Source organism: Staurois parvus, unplaced genomic scaffold (assembly GCF_062004578.1).
Source record: "Staurois parvus isolate SC_StPar_1 unplaced genomic scaffold, SC_StPar_1.0 ptg001325l, whole genome shotgun sequence".
In the NCBI taxonomy this organism is placed as follows: domain Eukaryota; kingdom Metazoa; phylum Chordata; class Amphibia; order Anura; family Ranidae; genus Staurois; species Staurois parvus.
In genome coordinates, this window is record NW_028319121.1 from 586,853 (window position 1) to 605,343 (window position 18,491).

At 43.7% G+C, this 18,491-nt stretch overlaps 1 protein-coding gene across 1 annotated transcript in view; it reads right to left on the reverse strand.

Moving 5' to 3' along the window:
• Positions 1-18,491, reverse strand: part of SFXN5 (sideroflexin 5) — a 444,072-nt gene that overhangs the window by 347,022 nt on the left and 78,559 nt on the right. Inside the window, exon 3 of the mRNA XM_089661198.1 lies at positions 2,515-2,592. Within this exon, the coding sequence (XP_089517324.1) occupies positions 2,515-2,592 (78 nt within the window). The remainder of the gene's footprint in view (positions 1-2,514; positions 2,593-18,491) is intronic.

Genomic DNA, 18,491 nt, shown 5'->3' on the forward strand with positions numbered 1-18,491 from the left:
AAACCCAGAAGACTGAGGACACATAACCCAGAACACAGAGGACGTTCAGCTTGGAAGACTGAGGACTGAGAAAACTAAACCCAGAAGACTGAGGACACATAACCCAGATGATAGAGGACACAGGACATTCAACTTGAAAGACTGAGAACACTCAGCTGGGAAGACTAAGAACTAATGAAACTAAACCCAGAAGACTGAGGACACATAACCAGGAAGATATAGGGCACAGGACATTCAGCTTGGAAGACTGAGGAAGCTAAACCCAGAAGACTGAGGACACAAAACCCAGAGGACAGAGGACCTTCAGCTTGGAAGACTGAGGACTGAGAAAACTAAACCCAGAAGATTGAGGACACATAACCCAGATAATAGAGGATACAGGACATTAAACTTGAAAGACTGAGAACACTCAGCTGGGAAGACAAAGGATTAAGGAAACTGAACCCAGAAGACTGAGGACACATAACCCCGAAGACAGAGGACACAGGGCATTCAGCTGGAAAACTGTGGGCTGAGGAAGCTAAATCCAGAAGACTGAGGAAGCTAAATCCAGAAGACTGAGGGCACATAACCTGAAAGACAGAGGCTACAGGATGCTCAACCTGGAGGACTGAAAAAACTAAACCCTGAAGTCTGAGGACACAAAACCTGGAAGATAGAGGACACATGACATTCAGTTTGGAACACTGAGGACTGAAAAAACTAAACCCTGAAGACTGAGGACACTTAACCTGGAAGACAGAGGATACAGGATGCTCAACTTGGAGGACTGAGAAAATTAAACCCAGAAGACTGAGGACACATAATATGGAAGATAGAGGACACAGGACATTCACAGCTTGGAAGACTTAGGACTGAGGAAGCTAAACCCAGAAGACTGAGGACAATTAACCTGGAAGACAGGGGATACAGCATGCTCAACTTGGAGGACTGAGGACACTAAACCCGGAAGACTGAGGACACTCAATTTTGAACATCTGGACACAGGAAGCACAATGTCTAGAAACAGCTTCAGCAGAAAGCAGAATCTCATTCATACGTGAAGTGCCCTCTGAAGCTAAATCTGCATTGGATCGATTTTAAGAGGGCATTTGACAGGCAACACCACTCTCTCACCACCTTATTTAACCCTGTAAGTGCTGCACTACCATGCCAAAATCGTGGTTGCAAGGACGTCCAATAAACTTGAATTGGTTGTGTTCAGTGGCAGGAATGCCCAGCAAATGCAGCATGTGGTTTAATTTTTGCCACAGGATGTGTACGGCTCTGAGCAGTTGCATGCCCAGGTTCAGGCAGACAGTTGTGGGGGGGGGCCACTGCTCAATGGCCTGGTTTTACTGCCCCCTAGCTGCACATATGCACAAAGCCTCACTGTGAGTTAAAAGGCTAGATCTCCATTATTAACAGGCTTGACAAAAGTGTATGTCTTTATAAATGTAGTGTAGTTTTACCTTGATTCACAGTCTCACTTCTTCATTGGAAGGCAGTGTTCCATGTTTATAATGTATTGGTACCCAAGAATCAAGAGAGCACAGCAGCTTAGTGGTAAGCACTTCTGCCTTGTAGCATAGGGGTTCTTATTTCGAATCTCGGCCAGTACACTTTCTGCAAGGAGTTTACATGTTCTCCCAGTGTTTGTGAGCGTGTCTTCTGGGTACTTTGGTTTCCTCCCACACTCCAAAGATATACTGGTAGATAAATTGTCCCTTGTATGTGTTATGACAGGCTAGCACTAGGTCACGGTGAAAAAGGCAATTGGAATGCAGTTTGGCGTGTAAGGAATCACTGACACAAGGTGAAGGGGCTCTAAGATATATGCTTGGAAGAAAGAAAACAAGCTCGTCAGAGTCAAAGCTTGGCAAGTCCTGGGTCCTGAAGCCCAGAGGCTTTGTAGAGTCTTGGGTGACAACACTACAGCCACATTTTGTTGACAATCAGCTACCGGCTCTGGACAAGCCCTTATGGTTGGAGAAATGACTGGGGCTCAGGGCTTCACCCAGGAGAAGGTGCACCAGTGTAGCAGGGGAGCTGCTGGACGGTCTGCCCAGAGTTAGAAGAACCAAGAAGGGACCTGGGTCTGAGATATGATCAGTAGCATTGCATGTGGAAGCCAGGAGACTGAATAAATTTTTGTTCTGACTGCTGATGCTGAACAAACTCTGTGAGGGTAACTGTGTTGTGGTTCAAGTGGGCCAGGAAACCCTAAAGAAAAAGAAAGTTTTTTTCAAGTGGATGCACTTCTAATGCCCTTAGCATTTGAAACTAGTTCCCGCAGTGAGTACAACTGGCTATGCACATGCATGCTCACATTCTGGATGCCAGTCCAATCCCTGAGCAATTGGGGAGGGTTCAGAAAAGATCTGGTGACCCACCTTGTACAAACTCACCAAATAAATTGTATGGAAACGACTCCCAAGTATATCAGACATGGAGTACAGAGAACTGGCCAATAGAATCGCCAAGAGTCGAATACATCTGAACAGATATATACATAACCACAGTTCACGGACCTACCTCTGTATTGGAGACTCCAGGGGGCAGTGTTCCATGTTTATAATCCTCCAGAAGCTGTACAGCCTCCTTAAGGCGACTCTGAAAAACACAAAGAGGTTTCATTTATACCACACTATCCCTTTCATCTGATCAGACTACGAGAAGAGCAAGAATGCACCCGCACTGCAGTGTTTATTTGCTTGTTTAGGCCTAGGGGACATAGAAAAAAAGAACTACTTACCTCCTCCGTGCTGCCAGTCTGGTCCTTGCAGTGTCTTCTCCCTCATGCTCAATCAGTCTAAGGCAGGGGTCTCCAAACAATGGTCCTCAGCTGTTGAAGTACAGCATCATGCCTCTGCCTCTGGGAGTCTTGCCTGTGGCTGTCAGAGTCTTTCAAGGCCTTCATGGGACTTGCAGTTCCTCAACACCTGGAGGGCCATAGTTTAGAGACCCCTGGTCTAAGGTTCTGACATCATCAAAATCACTGCAGGGTCCATAGTGATGACACCAAGGGACAGATCACCACTGGAGCATGGAGGAGTGCCTTCTGCTGGCAGAGTGGAGGACCAGGCAAGTTAAAGTGCTTTTACTCTCCCCTACATGAAACCATCAGTTAACCGTTGCTGTAAAGACACAGCCCGGCTGCAAGGGACAATTTTAAAATCCCCAGAAGTTGAATTTAAAGATCGAAGGGTCAATCCACAAAAAAAAAAAACATACCACGTGGATTACTTTTACCCAGGTCTTATTTGCTAATGTTTAAGACAATTTATTGCATCAACTGAATTAACTGCATGCACATTATTTCCATTTTTTTGTACCTTAAATTTAATTTGCTGAACGCTGAAGGTGTCTACTGTTCATAAAGGAGTCATTTGGGGCAGAGACAAAATAAAAATTCATGAGATAAAATACTGATTTATTACAAAAATAGGTTTACAATAGTTAAATATTCATTTTATGTGAAAATTACAGATTCCACACTTATACAATATTTCAATAAATTAACACTTTTATGGGGAAAAGGATAAAATGCGGTTAAAGTAACGCTTCAGATTTGAGTTATTACCAATGAAATGATCTCAGTATAGCAATACAGACATTGCTATAGTAAGAAACAAAAAAAAGTTAAAAAAAGAATGCACAGAGGGGTGGCCAATGGGCCAGACAAAGGAGGGGATAAAATAGTGAGTGGTCCCCACAATACCGCTCTCCAGCCATTTGCAGCCCTTCATTTGCCTTTAACCTGCCCTTGGGGCATTAGTCCTCCCATTGACAACAATGACGGGGCACTATTCTTTCCACCAACTCCAAAGATGAGGCACAATTCCTTCCATTGCCACCAATGATGAGGAACTATTTCGCCAACGGACACCAATCATGGGTCATTATTGCTCCAATTGATACCAGAGATGGAGAACTGTTCCTCCAACTGAAAACAACAATGGGGCACCATTCCTACCACCATTACCAAAAATGAGGCAATGTTCCATGCACTGGTACCAATGATGGGATATTCCTCTTCTACTAATCACAGACACTAAGTCATTTTAACTTCCACTTGACCACCAACCTTGGCGCATATTTTTATTCCAACTCACCACAAGCCAGGAGGATTGCTTACTTCCACCAACACTGGATCATTTTCTGCACCTATTGGCTACAGTGTGGACCCCCTGAATTCTGAAGGCAAATGGCCCTTTTATTGAAAGTTTCAGGACCTCTGGGCGCATTACCCCTAAGCTCAATGGGTAGGCAGAGGAGCGATGACCTATGGGGCACACAGAACACAGACTATAGACTCAGAGGTGTGGCCTATGTGATGTACAAAGGAGGGGTGAAAGACACAGAGCAGCAACCTATGGGGCAGTTACCAGACTGGCTGACAAAGAGCCTATCCATTTTTTTGTGTTTTATTCTTCAGTTGATCTCAAGGACCTTTCATACGTATGCATATGCAGCATGACTGTGATGCTCTTGGACGCCGTGAATGCACAAAAATGCAGCATATTCTATTTTTTAAAAAATGCACTGAACTGCAGCCACATAATTAGAATTTCTTCGAAGGCATGCCTTTGCAATCAGGTATTTAAGTAATGGAAAACTTACACATGTGGACGAGCCCCAGGCAAGTTAACAAATGTTTCAAAATGCTTAAACTGCAAAAAACATCTAGAAAACAAGACTGACAAGTGAATGCCTGGGCAAATGCAAAAACATTGGAACAGCAATAAAGTTCCAGGGGGAGAAAATCTTTTCCTACATCACCCCCCATAATGTTATTTTTATTTTCTTTAATCTACCTAAAGCCTCCAATTACGTATACAAAACTCCTGTCATGCGTCCATCACAGGGTCTTGAAGAGTTCCAGTTTGATGTCACAATGCAAAGTGAACCCAAGACTGGTCAGGAAAGCAGTGAAGAGAGTTATATCCGATCACTGGTGGTCGCCACTGTGCTTGATTGGCCAGCAAACTCACCTGACCTCAACCCCATAGAAAATCTATGGGGCATTGCCAAGAGAAAGATGAGAGACATGAGACCGAACAATGCAGAATAGCTGAAGGCCGCTATTGAAGCATCCTGGTCTTCCATAACACCTCAGCAGTGCCACAGGCTGATAGCTTCCATGCCACACCACATTGAGGCAGTAACTGCTGCAAAAGGGGCCCAAACCAAGTACTGAGTACATATGCATGCTTATACCTTTCAGAGGTCCGATATTGTTCTATGTACAATCCTTGTTTTATTGATTGCATGGAATATTCTCATTTTCTGAGATTGTGGATTTGGGGTTTTCATGAGCTGTAAGCCATAATCATCACAATGATGACAAATCACGGCTTGAACTATCTTGCTTTGCATGTAATGAGTCTATCTCATATATTAGTTTCACCTTTTAAGTTGCATTACTGAAATAATGAACTTTTGCACGATATTCTAATATTTTGAGTTTCACCTGTACGCTGGTCTATTCCAGGTCTAAGATATCTGTACTATGTGCATCCAGGTAAATGGCAAAGCAAGTAAACAGTGTAAATATTTCTAGAAAATACACCCTGACGTCCCCTCAGGACAGAGCTAGTGAGTCAGAAACACGAACAGATTTCCATTCTCGGAAACCTTTCACAAGCCGTAATTGAATTCTCTATCACGCTACAATGCTGCTATATTGTAAGGTATAGTCGCACCTCTCCGATCTCTGCCTGATAATTATCTCTGGAGCAGCTTACAACACTTAACATCTCCCCTACGCTATATTCTTCAGAGACACATGGAAACAAGGTGACCTGGAACATGACAAACACCAACTCACAAATTCAATTAGAAAATGGAAAAACATTATCAGAGAATCTATGGGTGAACTCCAACATGACATACACTCACCGGCCACTTTATTAGGTACACCTTTTCAATTGCTTGGTAACACAAATTGCTATTCAGCCAATCACATGGCAGCAACTCAATGCATTTGGGCATCTAGACGTGGTGAAGACGACTTGCTAAAGTTCAAACTGAGCATCAGAATGAGGAAGAAAGGGGATTTAAGTGACTCTGAAAGTGGCATGGCTGTTGGTGTCAGACGGGCTGCTGATCTACTGGGATTTTCACACACAATCATCTCTAGAGTTTACAGAGAATGGTCCAGTAAAGAGAAAATATCCAGCGAGTGGCAGTTGTGTGGACGAAAATGCCTTATTGATGTCAGAGGACAGAGGAGAATGGGCAGACTGGTAACAGATGATGGAAAGGCAACAGTAACTCAAATGACTACTCGTTACAACCAAGGTGTGCAGAATACCATCTCTGAATGCACATGTCAAGTCTTAAAACAGTTGGACTACAGCAGCAGAAGACCACACCGGGTGCCACACTGGTCAGCTATGAACCGGAAACGGAGGCTACAATTCACAATGGCTCACCAACATCGGACAATAGAAGATTGGAAAAACATTGCCTGATCTGATGTGTCTTGATTTCAGCTGCAACATTCAGATGGTAGGGTCAGAACTTGGTGGAAACAACATGAAAGCATGGATCCATCCTGTCTTGTATCAACAGTTCATGGATGTGCAGCCAACAAATCTGCATCCACTGCTTGATGCTGTCATGTCAATATGGACCAAAATCTCTGAGAAATGTTTCCAACACCTTGTTGAATCTATGCCACAAAGAATTAAGGCAGTTCTGAAGGCAAAAGGGGGTCCAACCAGGTACTAGCAAGGTGTACCTAATAAAGTGGCCGATGCATGTACAATGGATATAAGAAGTCTACACACCCCTGTTAAAATGTTGGGTTTCTGTGAAGTAAAAAAAAAATGAGACAAAGATAAATCATTTCAGAACTTTCCAACTTTAATGTGACCTATAAACTGTACAACTCAATTTAAAAGCAAAGTGAAATCTTTGGGGGAAGGTAACATAAAAAACTAAAATAATGTGGTTGTATAAGTGTGCACACCCTCTTATAACTGGGGATGTAGCTGTGTTCAGAATTAATAAATCACATTCAAAATCATGTTAAATAGGAGTCAGTACACACCTGCCATCATTTAACCTCCCTGGCGGTATTCCCGAGTGTAGCTCGGGGTAAAATGTCAGTGTCAAAAGCGGTAACCCCCCCGAGCTACACTCGGGTTTACCATGCGGCGCTGCATAGGGAGTCCCTGCAGAGCTTACCTTGTCCTTCGCTCCCGCGATGTGTCCCCTGCAGCGTCCCCGGCCATCTCCTCCGGCCGATGCCGCATCCGGCTTCCGTGTTCCGGTCCCTGTGATGTCGGGAGGTACGAGCGCTGCCGGCGGCGGGAAATTTGAAAATTTAAAAAAATGTAATTTTTTTCAAAACAAATTTTTCATAGTAAAACATTGCTGTTTCAAACCATTTCACATACATTGTGTCCCGAGTGCTTTGTCCGGCGCCCTGCCTGCATTTTGTCTGTTCTTTCTGCCTGGAAACTGAGAAACGTCCATGGCGTCCAAATAGCGTCCCTTTAGGTCAAAAGCAGGTTTAGACCGGCTAGAGAACAGCGATAGCAAATCAGAACCACTTGCAGAATTGAGTGATAATGATTCGTGGGGGAAATTCCTCATCAGACACTGAAAACGTATCTGCGACTTTGCTCAGTGATGTGCGAACTTGGCGCTATATTTCAGTGTTTTTGGTTAGATTATATTATTGAATTAAATGTATTATTATTATTATATTATTATTTTTTATGATTATTTATTAAATTGTTTCAAGACTGTTTCAAATTTTATCCTACCCGGGATGTTTACTAGACTCTTGTTCAGACAGATTTCAGTGAGTTATTCCTAAAAATTACAGGCCTACAATAAAAAAAACGACATTTTTCCATGCAAAATAATGGTACCGCTTTCAGCACCAAAAATCTGAAATAATCATACCGCTAGGGAGGTTAAAGTGCCTCTGATTAACCCCAAATAAAAATTCAGCAGTTCTAGTAGGTCTTTCCTGACATTTTCTTAGTTGCATCCTACAGCCATGGTCCACAGAGCGCTTCCAAAGCATCAGAGGGATCTGATTGTTAAAAGGTATCAGTCAGGAGAAGGGTACAAAAGAATTTACAAGATATTTGATATACCATGTGTGGGAACTCGCTTCTTTGGTAGAGCTTTTCTTTTCAAAAGCAAACAGCAACTTGCTTCTTTTTAAAGGCCTTTTTGCCCAATTTTTTTAAAAGAAAAAGTTCCATAAATGCTTCCCACGCAGGGGTATCCACCAACAAACAAATTAAACAACATTCAGCCTTCTGGCTCTCTCAGGGATACCGCTTTATGTCAGTCTCCTACAGAATCCAAAAGGTTGTTTTTGCACACAGCTAGTCTGGCTTCCACCTCTCCTTGGTGAAGACCTCCCGATTCCAAGGCAGAGATCTCCCGTCTGCCAGGATGGAGCCCTCCTGACTCCTGTCTGCCAGGGTGGAGCCCAGAATCATGGCCTGGCCTCCACAAAAAGGCCTGCACACACCTGTGCAATCAGCGCGCTGGCTGCTCTTAAAACATGGGCCCAGGATTGATTTCCTCCCTCCCAAATCTCTTAGGCTACAGGTCCCAAAACAGGCTTTACAAACCAAAGAGGAAACTTATAAACCCGTTTCCTCTGCATTACGAGAACTGCCTGGAGCCCCTCAACCTGTATGGTTGAGAATAATGGGTTCTCCATCGTGATTTCCACCGTGGCAGGATACCGCACTGCCACACATGGAACACAGTGAAGACAGTCATCATCATGTGGAGAAAATATGGCGCAACAGTGACATCACCAAGAACTGGACGTCACTCAAAAATTGATGAAAAGATGAGAAGAAAACTGGTCTGGGAGGCCGCCAAGAGGCCTACAGCAACAGAAAAGGAGATCCAGGAATATCGGGCAAGTACTGGCTGTGTGGTCCATGTGACAACACTCTCCTGTATTCTTCATATGTCTGGGCTATGGGGTAGAGTGGCAAGAAAGAAGCCTTTTCTTACAAAAAAAAAAAACCAAGCCCTGCTAAATTTTGCAAAAACACATCTGAAGTCTCCCAAAAGCATGTTTGAAAATGTGTTATGGTCTGATGAAACCAAGGTTGAACATTTTGGCCATAATTCCAAAAAATATATTTGGCGCAAAAACAAATCTGCACATCACCAAAAGAACACCATACCCACCGTGAAGCATGGTGGTGGCAACATCATGCTTTGGGGCCGTTTCTTCACCTGGAACTGGGGCCTTAGTCAAGGTGGAGGGAATTATGAGCAGTTCCAAATACCAGTCAATATTGGCACAAAACCTTCAGGCTTCTGCTAGAAAGCTGAACATGAAAAGGAACTTCATCTTTCAACATGACAAACGACCCAAAGCATACATCCAAATCAACAAAGGAATGGCTTCACCAGAAGATGAAAGTTTTGGAATGGCCCAGGCAGAGTCCAGACCTGAATCCCATCGAACATCTATGGGGTGATCTGAAGAGAGCTGTGCGCAGGAGATGATATGCAATCTGACAGATTTGGAGTGTTTTTGCAAGGAAGAGTGGGCAAATATTTTGAAGTCAGGATGTGCCATGCTGATAGACTCCTCCCCAAAAAGACTGAGTGCTGGAATCACATCAAAAGGTGCTTCAACAAAGGATTAGTGTAAGGGTGTGCACACTTATGCAACCAGATTAATTTTTTTTTTTATTTTTACTTCCCCCCCACCTAAAAGATTCCAGTTTTTTTTTTTTTTTTTTTTTTTTTTTAATTTAAATATTTATTAAATTTTTCATATTAATACAAAAGTCCCAAAACAGGGAAAAAAATTCTCAATACAAATAAACATTTATAACATTTCTATCTTTCCCTTATTAAAAAGATCTCTTTTCTTTCCCATCCCACTATCTCCCCTTCCCGCCCCTCATCCCCCCTCTTCCCTCTGCAGACTCCAATCCATTCTGATCTAATAAGGCTTATCCATTTTATTGTTAACCTCTTAGTTTATATTTTCTTATATTTCTCCTTCAATCTTGCTCTTTCCCACTTTTCCCATCTCCTAGAATACACTCCCATCCTATCTTCATGCATATGGTATGATTTTTCCATTCTACCAATCTGGTCCACTCTGTTAATCCAGTCTTCCTCCTTCGGTACCTCGGCTCTTCTCCAAAACTTGGGTATCAGCCCTTTCGCTGCATTCAAGAAGTACCAAATACCTGAATCTTTATGTTTATTTACAGATGTCTCTACCTTGTGTAGGAGACACGTCGTTGGGTCTAACCCTATGTCAATTTCGGTTATTTCCTCAATCAGTTTAACTATTATCTTCCAAAAGGCCTGAATTTTCGGACATTCCCACCATATGTGAAACGCCGTGCCAATCTCTCCACATCCTCTCCAACACTTATTTGAGTTTTCCCCATTCATCTTATGCTCTACACTCGGTGTAATGTGCCATCGTGTCATACACTTGTAATTAACCTCAACCTCTCTCATACTAACATTATCGTGTATCAATCTAAACATCTTTCTTTGTCTATCTTCGTCGAACTCAACTCCCATGTCCCTTTCCCATTTTGTAATAAAAGTTAACTTTGTGTTTATGTCTAATTCTGTGAGTATTCTATACACTTTTGAAATACCGTGTTTCCCATCACCTCGTGTCCCCAACAACCTTTCAAACATATTCCACTCCTGTTTTATTCTCAGGGGTTTCGGTAAATTTCCAATAAAACATTTCAATTGATGATACTTCCACTCATCTATTCTAATAAAAATATCTCCCTTCTTCTCTATTAAATCTTTAAGTGATCTCAGTTCCCCTTCCACCAAGACATCACTCAGTTGGGTGTCCTCCTTTCTAAACCATCTCCCTGATATCTTATTCTTTCCCGGGGGAAAGTACTCAGTATTTGTAAGAGGCATTAATATAGAATTGAATTCCCATTTCATATTTTTGTGTAAAGTGTCCCATATCCTAAAAACATTTAATGTGTACATACTTGTGCTTTCTTTAATTCCCCTAAACTGTGTTGGGACCCATATCATCTGACTCAGTCTAGTGCCACTAAGATCATTTTCAATTGTTACCCAACTTTTCCCCTTATGGTTAAATGTCCAGTCATATATTCTTGCCAAAACCACTGCTCTATAATATCTCTTGACATCTGGTAGACCCATTCCCCCTTTCTCTTTAGTCCTACTCAATGTTTCATATGCTATTCTAGGTTTCTTATTCCTCCATATATATTTTGTTAACATTCTTTTCATTATCTTAAAGAAGGCCTCTGGAATTTTAATTGGTACCATTTGAAATCTATACAGTATTTTAGGCATAATTACCGTTTTGACCAGGTTTATACGTCCTATCCAGGCTGGGTTTCCTCCTTCTAATCTTTTTAAATCTTCCCTGATCTCATTTATCAAAGATATATAGTTTAATCTATACAAGTTCTTGAGTGAGGCAGTAAGCTTTATTCCTAGATACTTTATCTCTTTTTCTCTCCATATAAAGGGGAATTCTTTTTGTAGTTTTTCTTTTTCATTCTTTGATATATTAATATTCAGGATCTCTGTTTTCGTTGGATTAATTTTTAAGTTTGAAAGTTCACCGTACTCCTTCAGAATCTTCATTATATTTGGGAGAGTTATTCGAGGATTCCCCACATAGAACAATAAGTCGTCCGCAAAGGCCGCTACTCTATGTTCTGTGGATTCTATCTGTATTCCCTTTACCGATCCACTATTTCTTATTATTGACAACAGAGGTTCGAGTGACAATACATATAGCAGAGGGGACAGTGGACAGCCCTGTCTTGTCCCATTAGACATTCCAATGGGTTCTGATCTCTCCCCGTTTACCGTGATGATTGCAGTAGGCTCACTATATAATTTGCTTATCCACTCTCGCATTCTATCGCCTATCCCCAGCACTTTTAAATTATCCATCATGAAGCCCCAGTCCACTCTATCGAATGCCTTCTCTGCGTCAATCGACAAGAGCACCACCGGGTCTTTCCCTTTTCTACTCTTCTGTATAAGCATCAGGGTTCTCAAGCCGTTATCTCTACCTTCTCTCCCTGGTACGAAGCCCACCTGATCTCTATGGATCCATTCAGGCATCAGATCCCTCAATCGGCAAGGTCACACATGTTGGCGGGGGCGGAGCCTAACCATGGCGGCTGAGGAGAGCCCGATGTAGGAGCTCTCGGACAAGCTCCTCCACCCGACCTCCCCAAACCCCTACCTGTAACGGGGAAGCATAGTGGGAAAATTTACTGCAGCATGGTGGTCCCCTTTGGATAGACTGAAGCGCTGTGGGAGAGCTGATCTGGGAGAAGGGGTTCGGCTGCGGTGCTCGATGGTGAAGGCGTGTCTGGCTTCTGGGAGACGTGGAGGAGCGGTGTGGCCACGTGGTCAGCCGCTAAGCACCGCTGGGAGACCAGGAAGCCGGCCGGTGTTTGGTGCGGAAGGAGAGCAGCTGCCCGACTTACAGGCTCACTAATTGGAGCCCTGTTGCCGGTCCAATACTCGGACCATTGTTTGCCGGCTGACTATCCGGTGCCCTGCTAGCTAGCTCACGGTTTGCAGCTCTGTATGCTAAACCCAGAGCTCGGAGTCCTGGTGGTCGGTCCCTACCCGGAGATCTGTTTGCCGGCTTATTAGCCGAAGACCTGACGGCTGGTCAACTATATGGAGTCATACTTAGTGGCCCACTGTCCGGCGTCCTGCTGACTGGCCCACTGCTTGGAGCCCTGCCTGTGAAGGAGGAGAGGCACTAGGGGATTGGAGAGACAAAGGCGGATGATACACTTGGGAGCCCCCTAAATGTACACACTGCCCAGCCGAACAACAGTGGAAGAGAGCTCCTAGCCGGGTCACGAGAGGAAGAGTGACACGAGGAGGGTGAGTGACTTTGGTCGACACTTGATAAATATGGTCCCCTGTTGTAAACTGTTTAGGGGAAGAAGTGTATGAGAGTAAAAAGGGGACCCCCCCTGACAGGGGAATGTAAAGGAGTGGAAAAGAGAAGAGGGTAAACGAAAGAAAAGTGTGAAAACCAAGTGAGTGGATAAGGTGCGATTCGTTTATTAATAATAGTCTCTCCATAACCCCGAGCCTATAAAGAAGAATAAGACTCATAGAAGAATGAAAAATAAAAATGCAAAAGGAAGTGGGCCTAAAGGGACTCAGACCGGTACCATTAAAAAATATACCTCCCAGGGAAACATAACTCCAGAAAGATCTCAGGGTAATAGTGGAAAAGGAGAAGTAGACCTAAGTCTGGAATGTAGCCCTAGACTATCACTAGGCCTTGACATTAGTAGCCAACAAACATCAGCTAATACAGTGATGGAGACAGAGTTACAAATACCAAATAAAAAGGAAATGGCAGAAATGTTTAAAGGTCTGGAAAAAACAATAAAACAAGAAATTGTAAATATTCGAAATGATCTGGGACATCTCTTGGTGAGAGTGGAAGAAACGGAGGAAAAAGTTAAAAAACAATCCCAAATTATCTCTGAATTAGAAAAAGAAATAACCAATATAGGGAAAGCCCAAGAAAAACTGCGCTATAAGACTGAGATACAAGAAAATAGGAATAGGAGGAGAAACATTAGGATACGAGGAGTCCCAGAGAATTCAAAAGGAGAAAATTTGCAAGAGGTGGTCTGTAAAATATTAAACTCCATAATGGACAATACTGATATGGAAAGGATTAAAATGGAAGGAATCTTCAGACAAGGAAAATTCCAAGGAAATTTGGGAAAGGAAAGGCCAAGAGATATACTTGTTAAATTTTGTGACTTCCTAGATAAAGATAAAATTTGGAAAAGGATTAAGGGAAAATCAGTAATCATGTTCGAAGGAAAAGAAATACAGATATATGCGGATTTGTCATCAGAGACTCTGTGGAGAAGGAGAATCCTTAGACCTCTATTGGAAAGATTGAAAGAACAGAACGTCCAATATAGATGGGGGACCCCTGAGTGCCTAATAGGGTGGAGAAATGGAACTACAGCATATCTCAGGTTCCCAGAAGATTTGCAGTATTTTTGTGATAGACTTAAACTACAAAGACTGGAGATCCCTGGTTGGGAAGAAGAACACTGGGAAATTAGAATAAAAGGAAAGGAGCGCTGGCAGCCTGTTGGAGGGAGGAGGCGGGGGGAGGGGGGGGGAGGGGGAGAGGGAGAGAGATAAAGTGGGGTTTTTTTTTTTTTTTTTTTTTTTTTGTCTCTCTCTCTCCCTCCTGTCTTTTTTCTGCCATCTCCCAACCGTCTCCTAACCACTATTATTGAGATATTCAGGGAGGAGTTAGGGGTTGAAGGGGAGGTTGGAGAAGGGGGAAAAGTTGTCCATGGGTGGAGTTCTTTACTTTTTCTGCCCTGAGATTAAATCAAAGGTGGATTGTATTTCCACAAATGATTAGTAGGCAAATAGTAGGCCTAAAAAGAGGGGGGGGGTGGGAGGGAGGGGAGGGAAGTTGGGAGGGATGGAAGCTGGGTGGGAGGGAGGAAGGGGAGGGAGGGAGGGGAGGAGGTACGGGGTCAATACTCTGCAAGACAGAAGAGATAAAGAGGAAAAGGCAATCAGGAAGAGAGATGGAGCCAATTGGGAACGATGGAAGAAATACAGTTTATAACATATAATGTGAACGGGCTGAGTTGCCCAGGGAAGAGATTTAGGTTGTTTAATGAGTTACATCATAGGGCGACGTCAGTGGTATTTTTACAGGAGACACACTTTGAGATAGAGGCAAATGTAAAACTGAGATCCAAATACTATCCAACATGGTACTATGCAGATTCTCCAATTAAAAGAGCAAAAGGGGTTGCAATAGGTTTGGCAAAGAATATGAGATTTGAGCTGGAGGATAGAAGAACCGACCCGGAGGGGAGGTTTTTATTCTTAAAAGGTAAACTTCAGGGGATTGAGTGCACTTTAGCCAATATATACTGTCCTAATAAAAATCCGGAGATATATATGAAGGGTCTGTTAAAAAAATTAATGGAATTTAAAAAAGGGCGTTTGATAGTAGCTGGAGACCTAAATTTCTGTATGGACCCACAAAAGGATAATACCTCTTCTGTGCAAAGAGAGGGGAGTAGGTCTCTGAGAGCTTTGAAAAAAGCGATGCATGAATACCAACTAGTGGACACCTGGAGAATAACGCATATGAAAGACAGAGACTATTCCTTCTTCTCGAATGCACACGAGATATACTCGAGATTAGACTACATCTTAATAGACCACCAACTGATAGATCATCTGGTTAAAATCGACATAGAAACAAGGACGTTCTCGGATCATGCTCCGGTTGTGATGAAAATGAGATGGGGAGGAAGGTGGACTGGAGGATTGGGGTGGAGGTTAAACGAGGCTCTTCTTCTGGATGAGGATATAGTTCAAAAAATCGAGAAAGAGATTAAGGTATATTTTAAGGAGAACGAAACAGAGGGAGTATCGATAGCTACAGTTTGGGAAAGCCACAAGGTATTTATAAGAGGAATCTTGATCGCGGCAGGTGCAAGGAAAAAAAAGGAAAGAAGAGAGAGGGTCAGTAGGCTCTTAAAAGAAATATTGGAACTGGAGCAGATCCATAAGAAGAAAATAACAAAAGATACGAGACAGAAGCTAGTGGATAAAAAAGATGAGCTAGAGAGGTTGATGGAGGAGGAGAAGAGAAGAGTATACAACAGGGTTTTGAACGAAAGATATAGATGGGGAGACAGACCAGGAAGATATTTAATGAGAGCCTTGAATAAAAAGAAAAATAGGAACTACATAGAAAAGATAAAAAGTTCAAAGGGGGAGTTGGTCCACTCAAATAAAGAGATTATTAAAGTGTTTACGGAGTATTATAAGAAATTATATAATATCAGTACCCAAGGCCCTCTAAAAGAAGCCCAAGAGGAAATTAATAAAAAAAAGATGACATACTTAAAAAATGCGGGATTACCAAAACTAAGTGAAGTACAGTTGAAATCCCTAGATGCAGAAATCTCCCAGGAAGAAATTAAAAGAGCATTGAAAAGCACAGGGGGGGGAAAAAGCCCAGGCCCGGATGGTTATACAGTTAGGTACTATAAGAAATTCAGTGAGGTATTGCTACCCAAGCTGGAGAAATATATGAATGCTCTGGGAGGTGGGACGGAAGTGAGGAGAGAATCCCTGCAGGCACATGTGGTACTTATTCATAAGGAAGGAAAAGATCCATCTCAGTGCTCCAGCTATAGACCTATTTCATTACTGAACACTGACACTAAACTGTATGCAAAGGTGTTAGAAAAGATTCCAGTTTGTTGTTCAACTGAGTTGTACAGTTTATAGGTCACATTAAAGGTGGGAAATGATTTTGTCTCATTTTTTTACATCACAGAAACCTGACATTTTAACAGGGGTGTGCAGACTTTTTATATCCACTGTATATGGTGCAGTCTTAACCTCCCTGGCGGTATGATTATTTCAGATTTTTGGTGCTGAAAGCGGTACCATTTTTTTGCATGGAAATATGTATTTTTTAAATTGTAGGCCTGTAATATTTAGGAATAACTCACTGAAATCTGTCCGAACAAGAGTCTAGTAAACATCCCGGGTAGGATAAAATTTGAAACACAAAATCATAAATTATAATTTAATAAATAATCATAAAAATAATATAAAAATAATATAAAATTTAATTCAATAATATAATCAAACCAAAAACACTGAAATTTGAAATATAGCGCCAAGTTCGCACATCGCTGAGCTCAGTCGCAAAATCGTTTTCAGTGTCTGATGACGAATTTCCCCCACGAATCATTATCACTCAATTCTGCAAGTGGTTCTGATTTACTATCGCTGTTCTCTAGCCGGTCTAAACCGCTTTTGACCTAAAGGGACACTTTTTGGACGCCATGGACATTTCTCAGTTTCCAGGCAGAAAGAACAGACAAAATGCAGGCAGGGCGCCGGACAAAGCACTCGGGACAAAATGTATGTGAAATGGGTTGAGACAGCAATGTTTTACTATGTAAAATGTAAAAAAAAAAAAATGACATTTTTTAAAATTTTAAAATTTCCCGCCGGCGGCGGCGGCGCCCGTACGTCCCGATGTCACAGGGACAGGAAACAGAAGCCGGATACCGGCATCGGCCGGAGGAGATGGCTGGGGACGCTGCAGGGGACACATCGCGGGAGCGCAGGGTAAGGTAAGTGAAGAACAAATGCCGGAGCAGTGCAGCATGGTATTCCCGAGTGTAGCTCGGGGTTACCGCTTTTGGTACTGAAATGTTACCCCGAGCTACACTCGGGAATACCGCCAGGGAGGTTAAACAATAACATATCAAGGTTTGTCTTATGAGCCCCTCCTCTAACAGTTTTCTCAGTTGATCCTGCCAGTAGACCCCTTATTGACCATTTCCTTTTCCAGGATGATAACTCAGCGTTGTCACCCAGTAAACCTAGCTTCATATCTATCTGGGTGCAGGAATGCATGTAAATTGAACGTATTCCCACACCTGCAGCACAAATACGCTGCTGTTTAATTCCTGCTGGCACCCTGACACATTGGAAACTGCCGGCGTTTTCCCACGCGCAGAAATACATAGCACCAGGCAGTTTCTGTGCTGCTGTGATTATAGAAAAGGCGCTTAACAGGTGGTGAAGATATGGCAGTTTTGGCTGCAGAAACTTTTGGGTCTGAGAGTATCTTTAAACCCCACCCATATGGTCATTTGTGGTTGAAATCAGTACAGTAGACTGTACATTAGGTGCTCCAGGCCCCCGCACTCTGCATACCACACACTCCCAGGCTTGACACTCTGCATGCCACGTGCTCCCGGGCCCCACGCACTCTGCGCGCCACGCGCTCCCACACTCTGCACGCCACGCGCTCCCGGGATGCTGCAATCTGCATACCACACACTCCCAGGCTTGGCACTCTGCATGCCACGTGCTCCTGGGCCCCACGCACTCTGCGCGCCACGTGCTCCCGCACTCTGCACGCCACGTGCTCCCGGGCCGCCGCAGTCTGCATACCACACACTCCCAGGCTTGGCACTCTACATGCCACGTGCTCCAGGGCCCCACGCACTCTGCATACCACACACTCCCAGGCTTGGCACCCTGCATGCCACACGCTCCCGCACTCTGCACGCCACACGCTCCCGGGCCGCCGCACTCTGCGCGCCACTCACTCCCGGGCACTCTACGTGAAACGCGCTCCCGGGCCGCCACACTCTGCATACCACACACTCCCAGGCTTGGCACTCTGCATGCCACGTGCTCCCGCACTCTGAACACCACGCGCTCCCGGGCCGCCACACTCTGCGCGCCACTCACTCCCGGGCACTCTGCGCGCCACGCGCTCCCGCACTCTGAACGCCATGCGCTCCTGGACCCCCGCACTCTGCGCTCCACACGCTCCTGGGCCCCCCGCACTCTGCCGCCATGCACTCCCAGGCCCCCCACACTCTGTCCCAACTAGGATTTCAAACCAGGGACCGCAGTGCTGCAAGTCACTGTGCTGTCCTTATTGC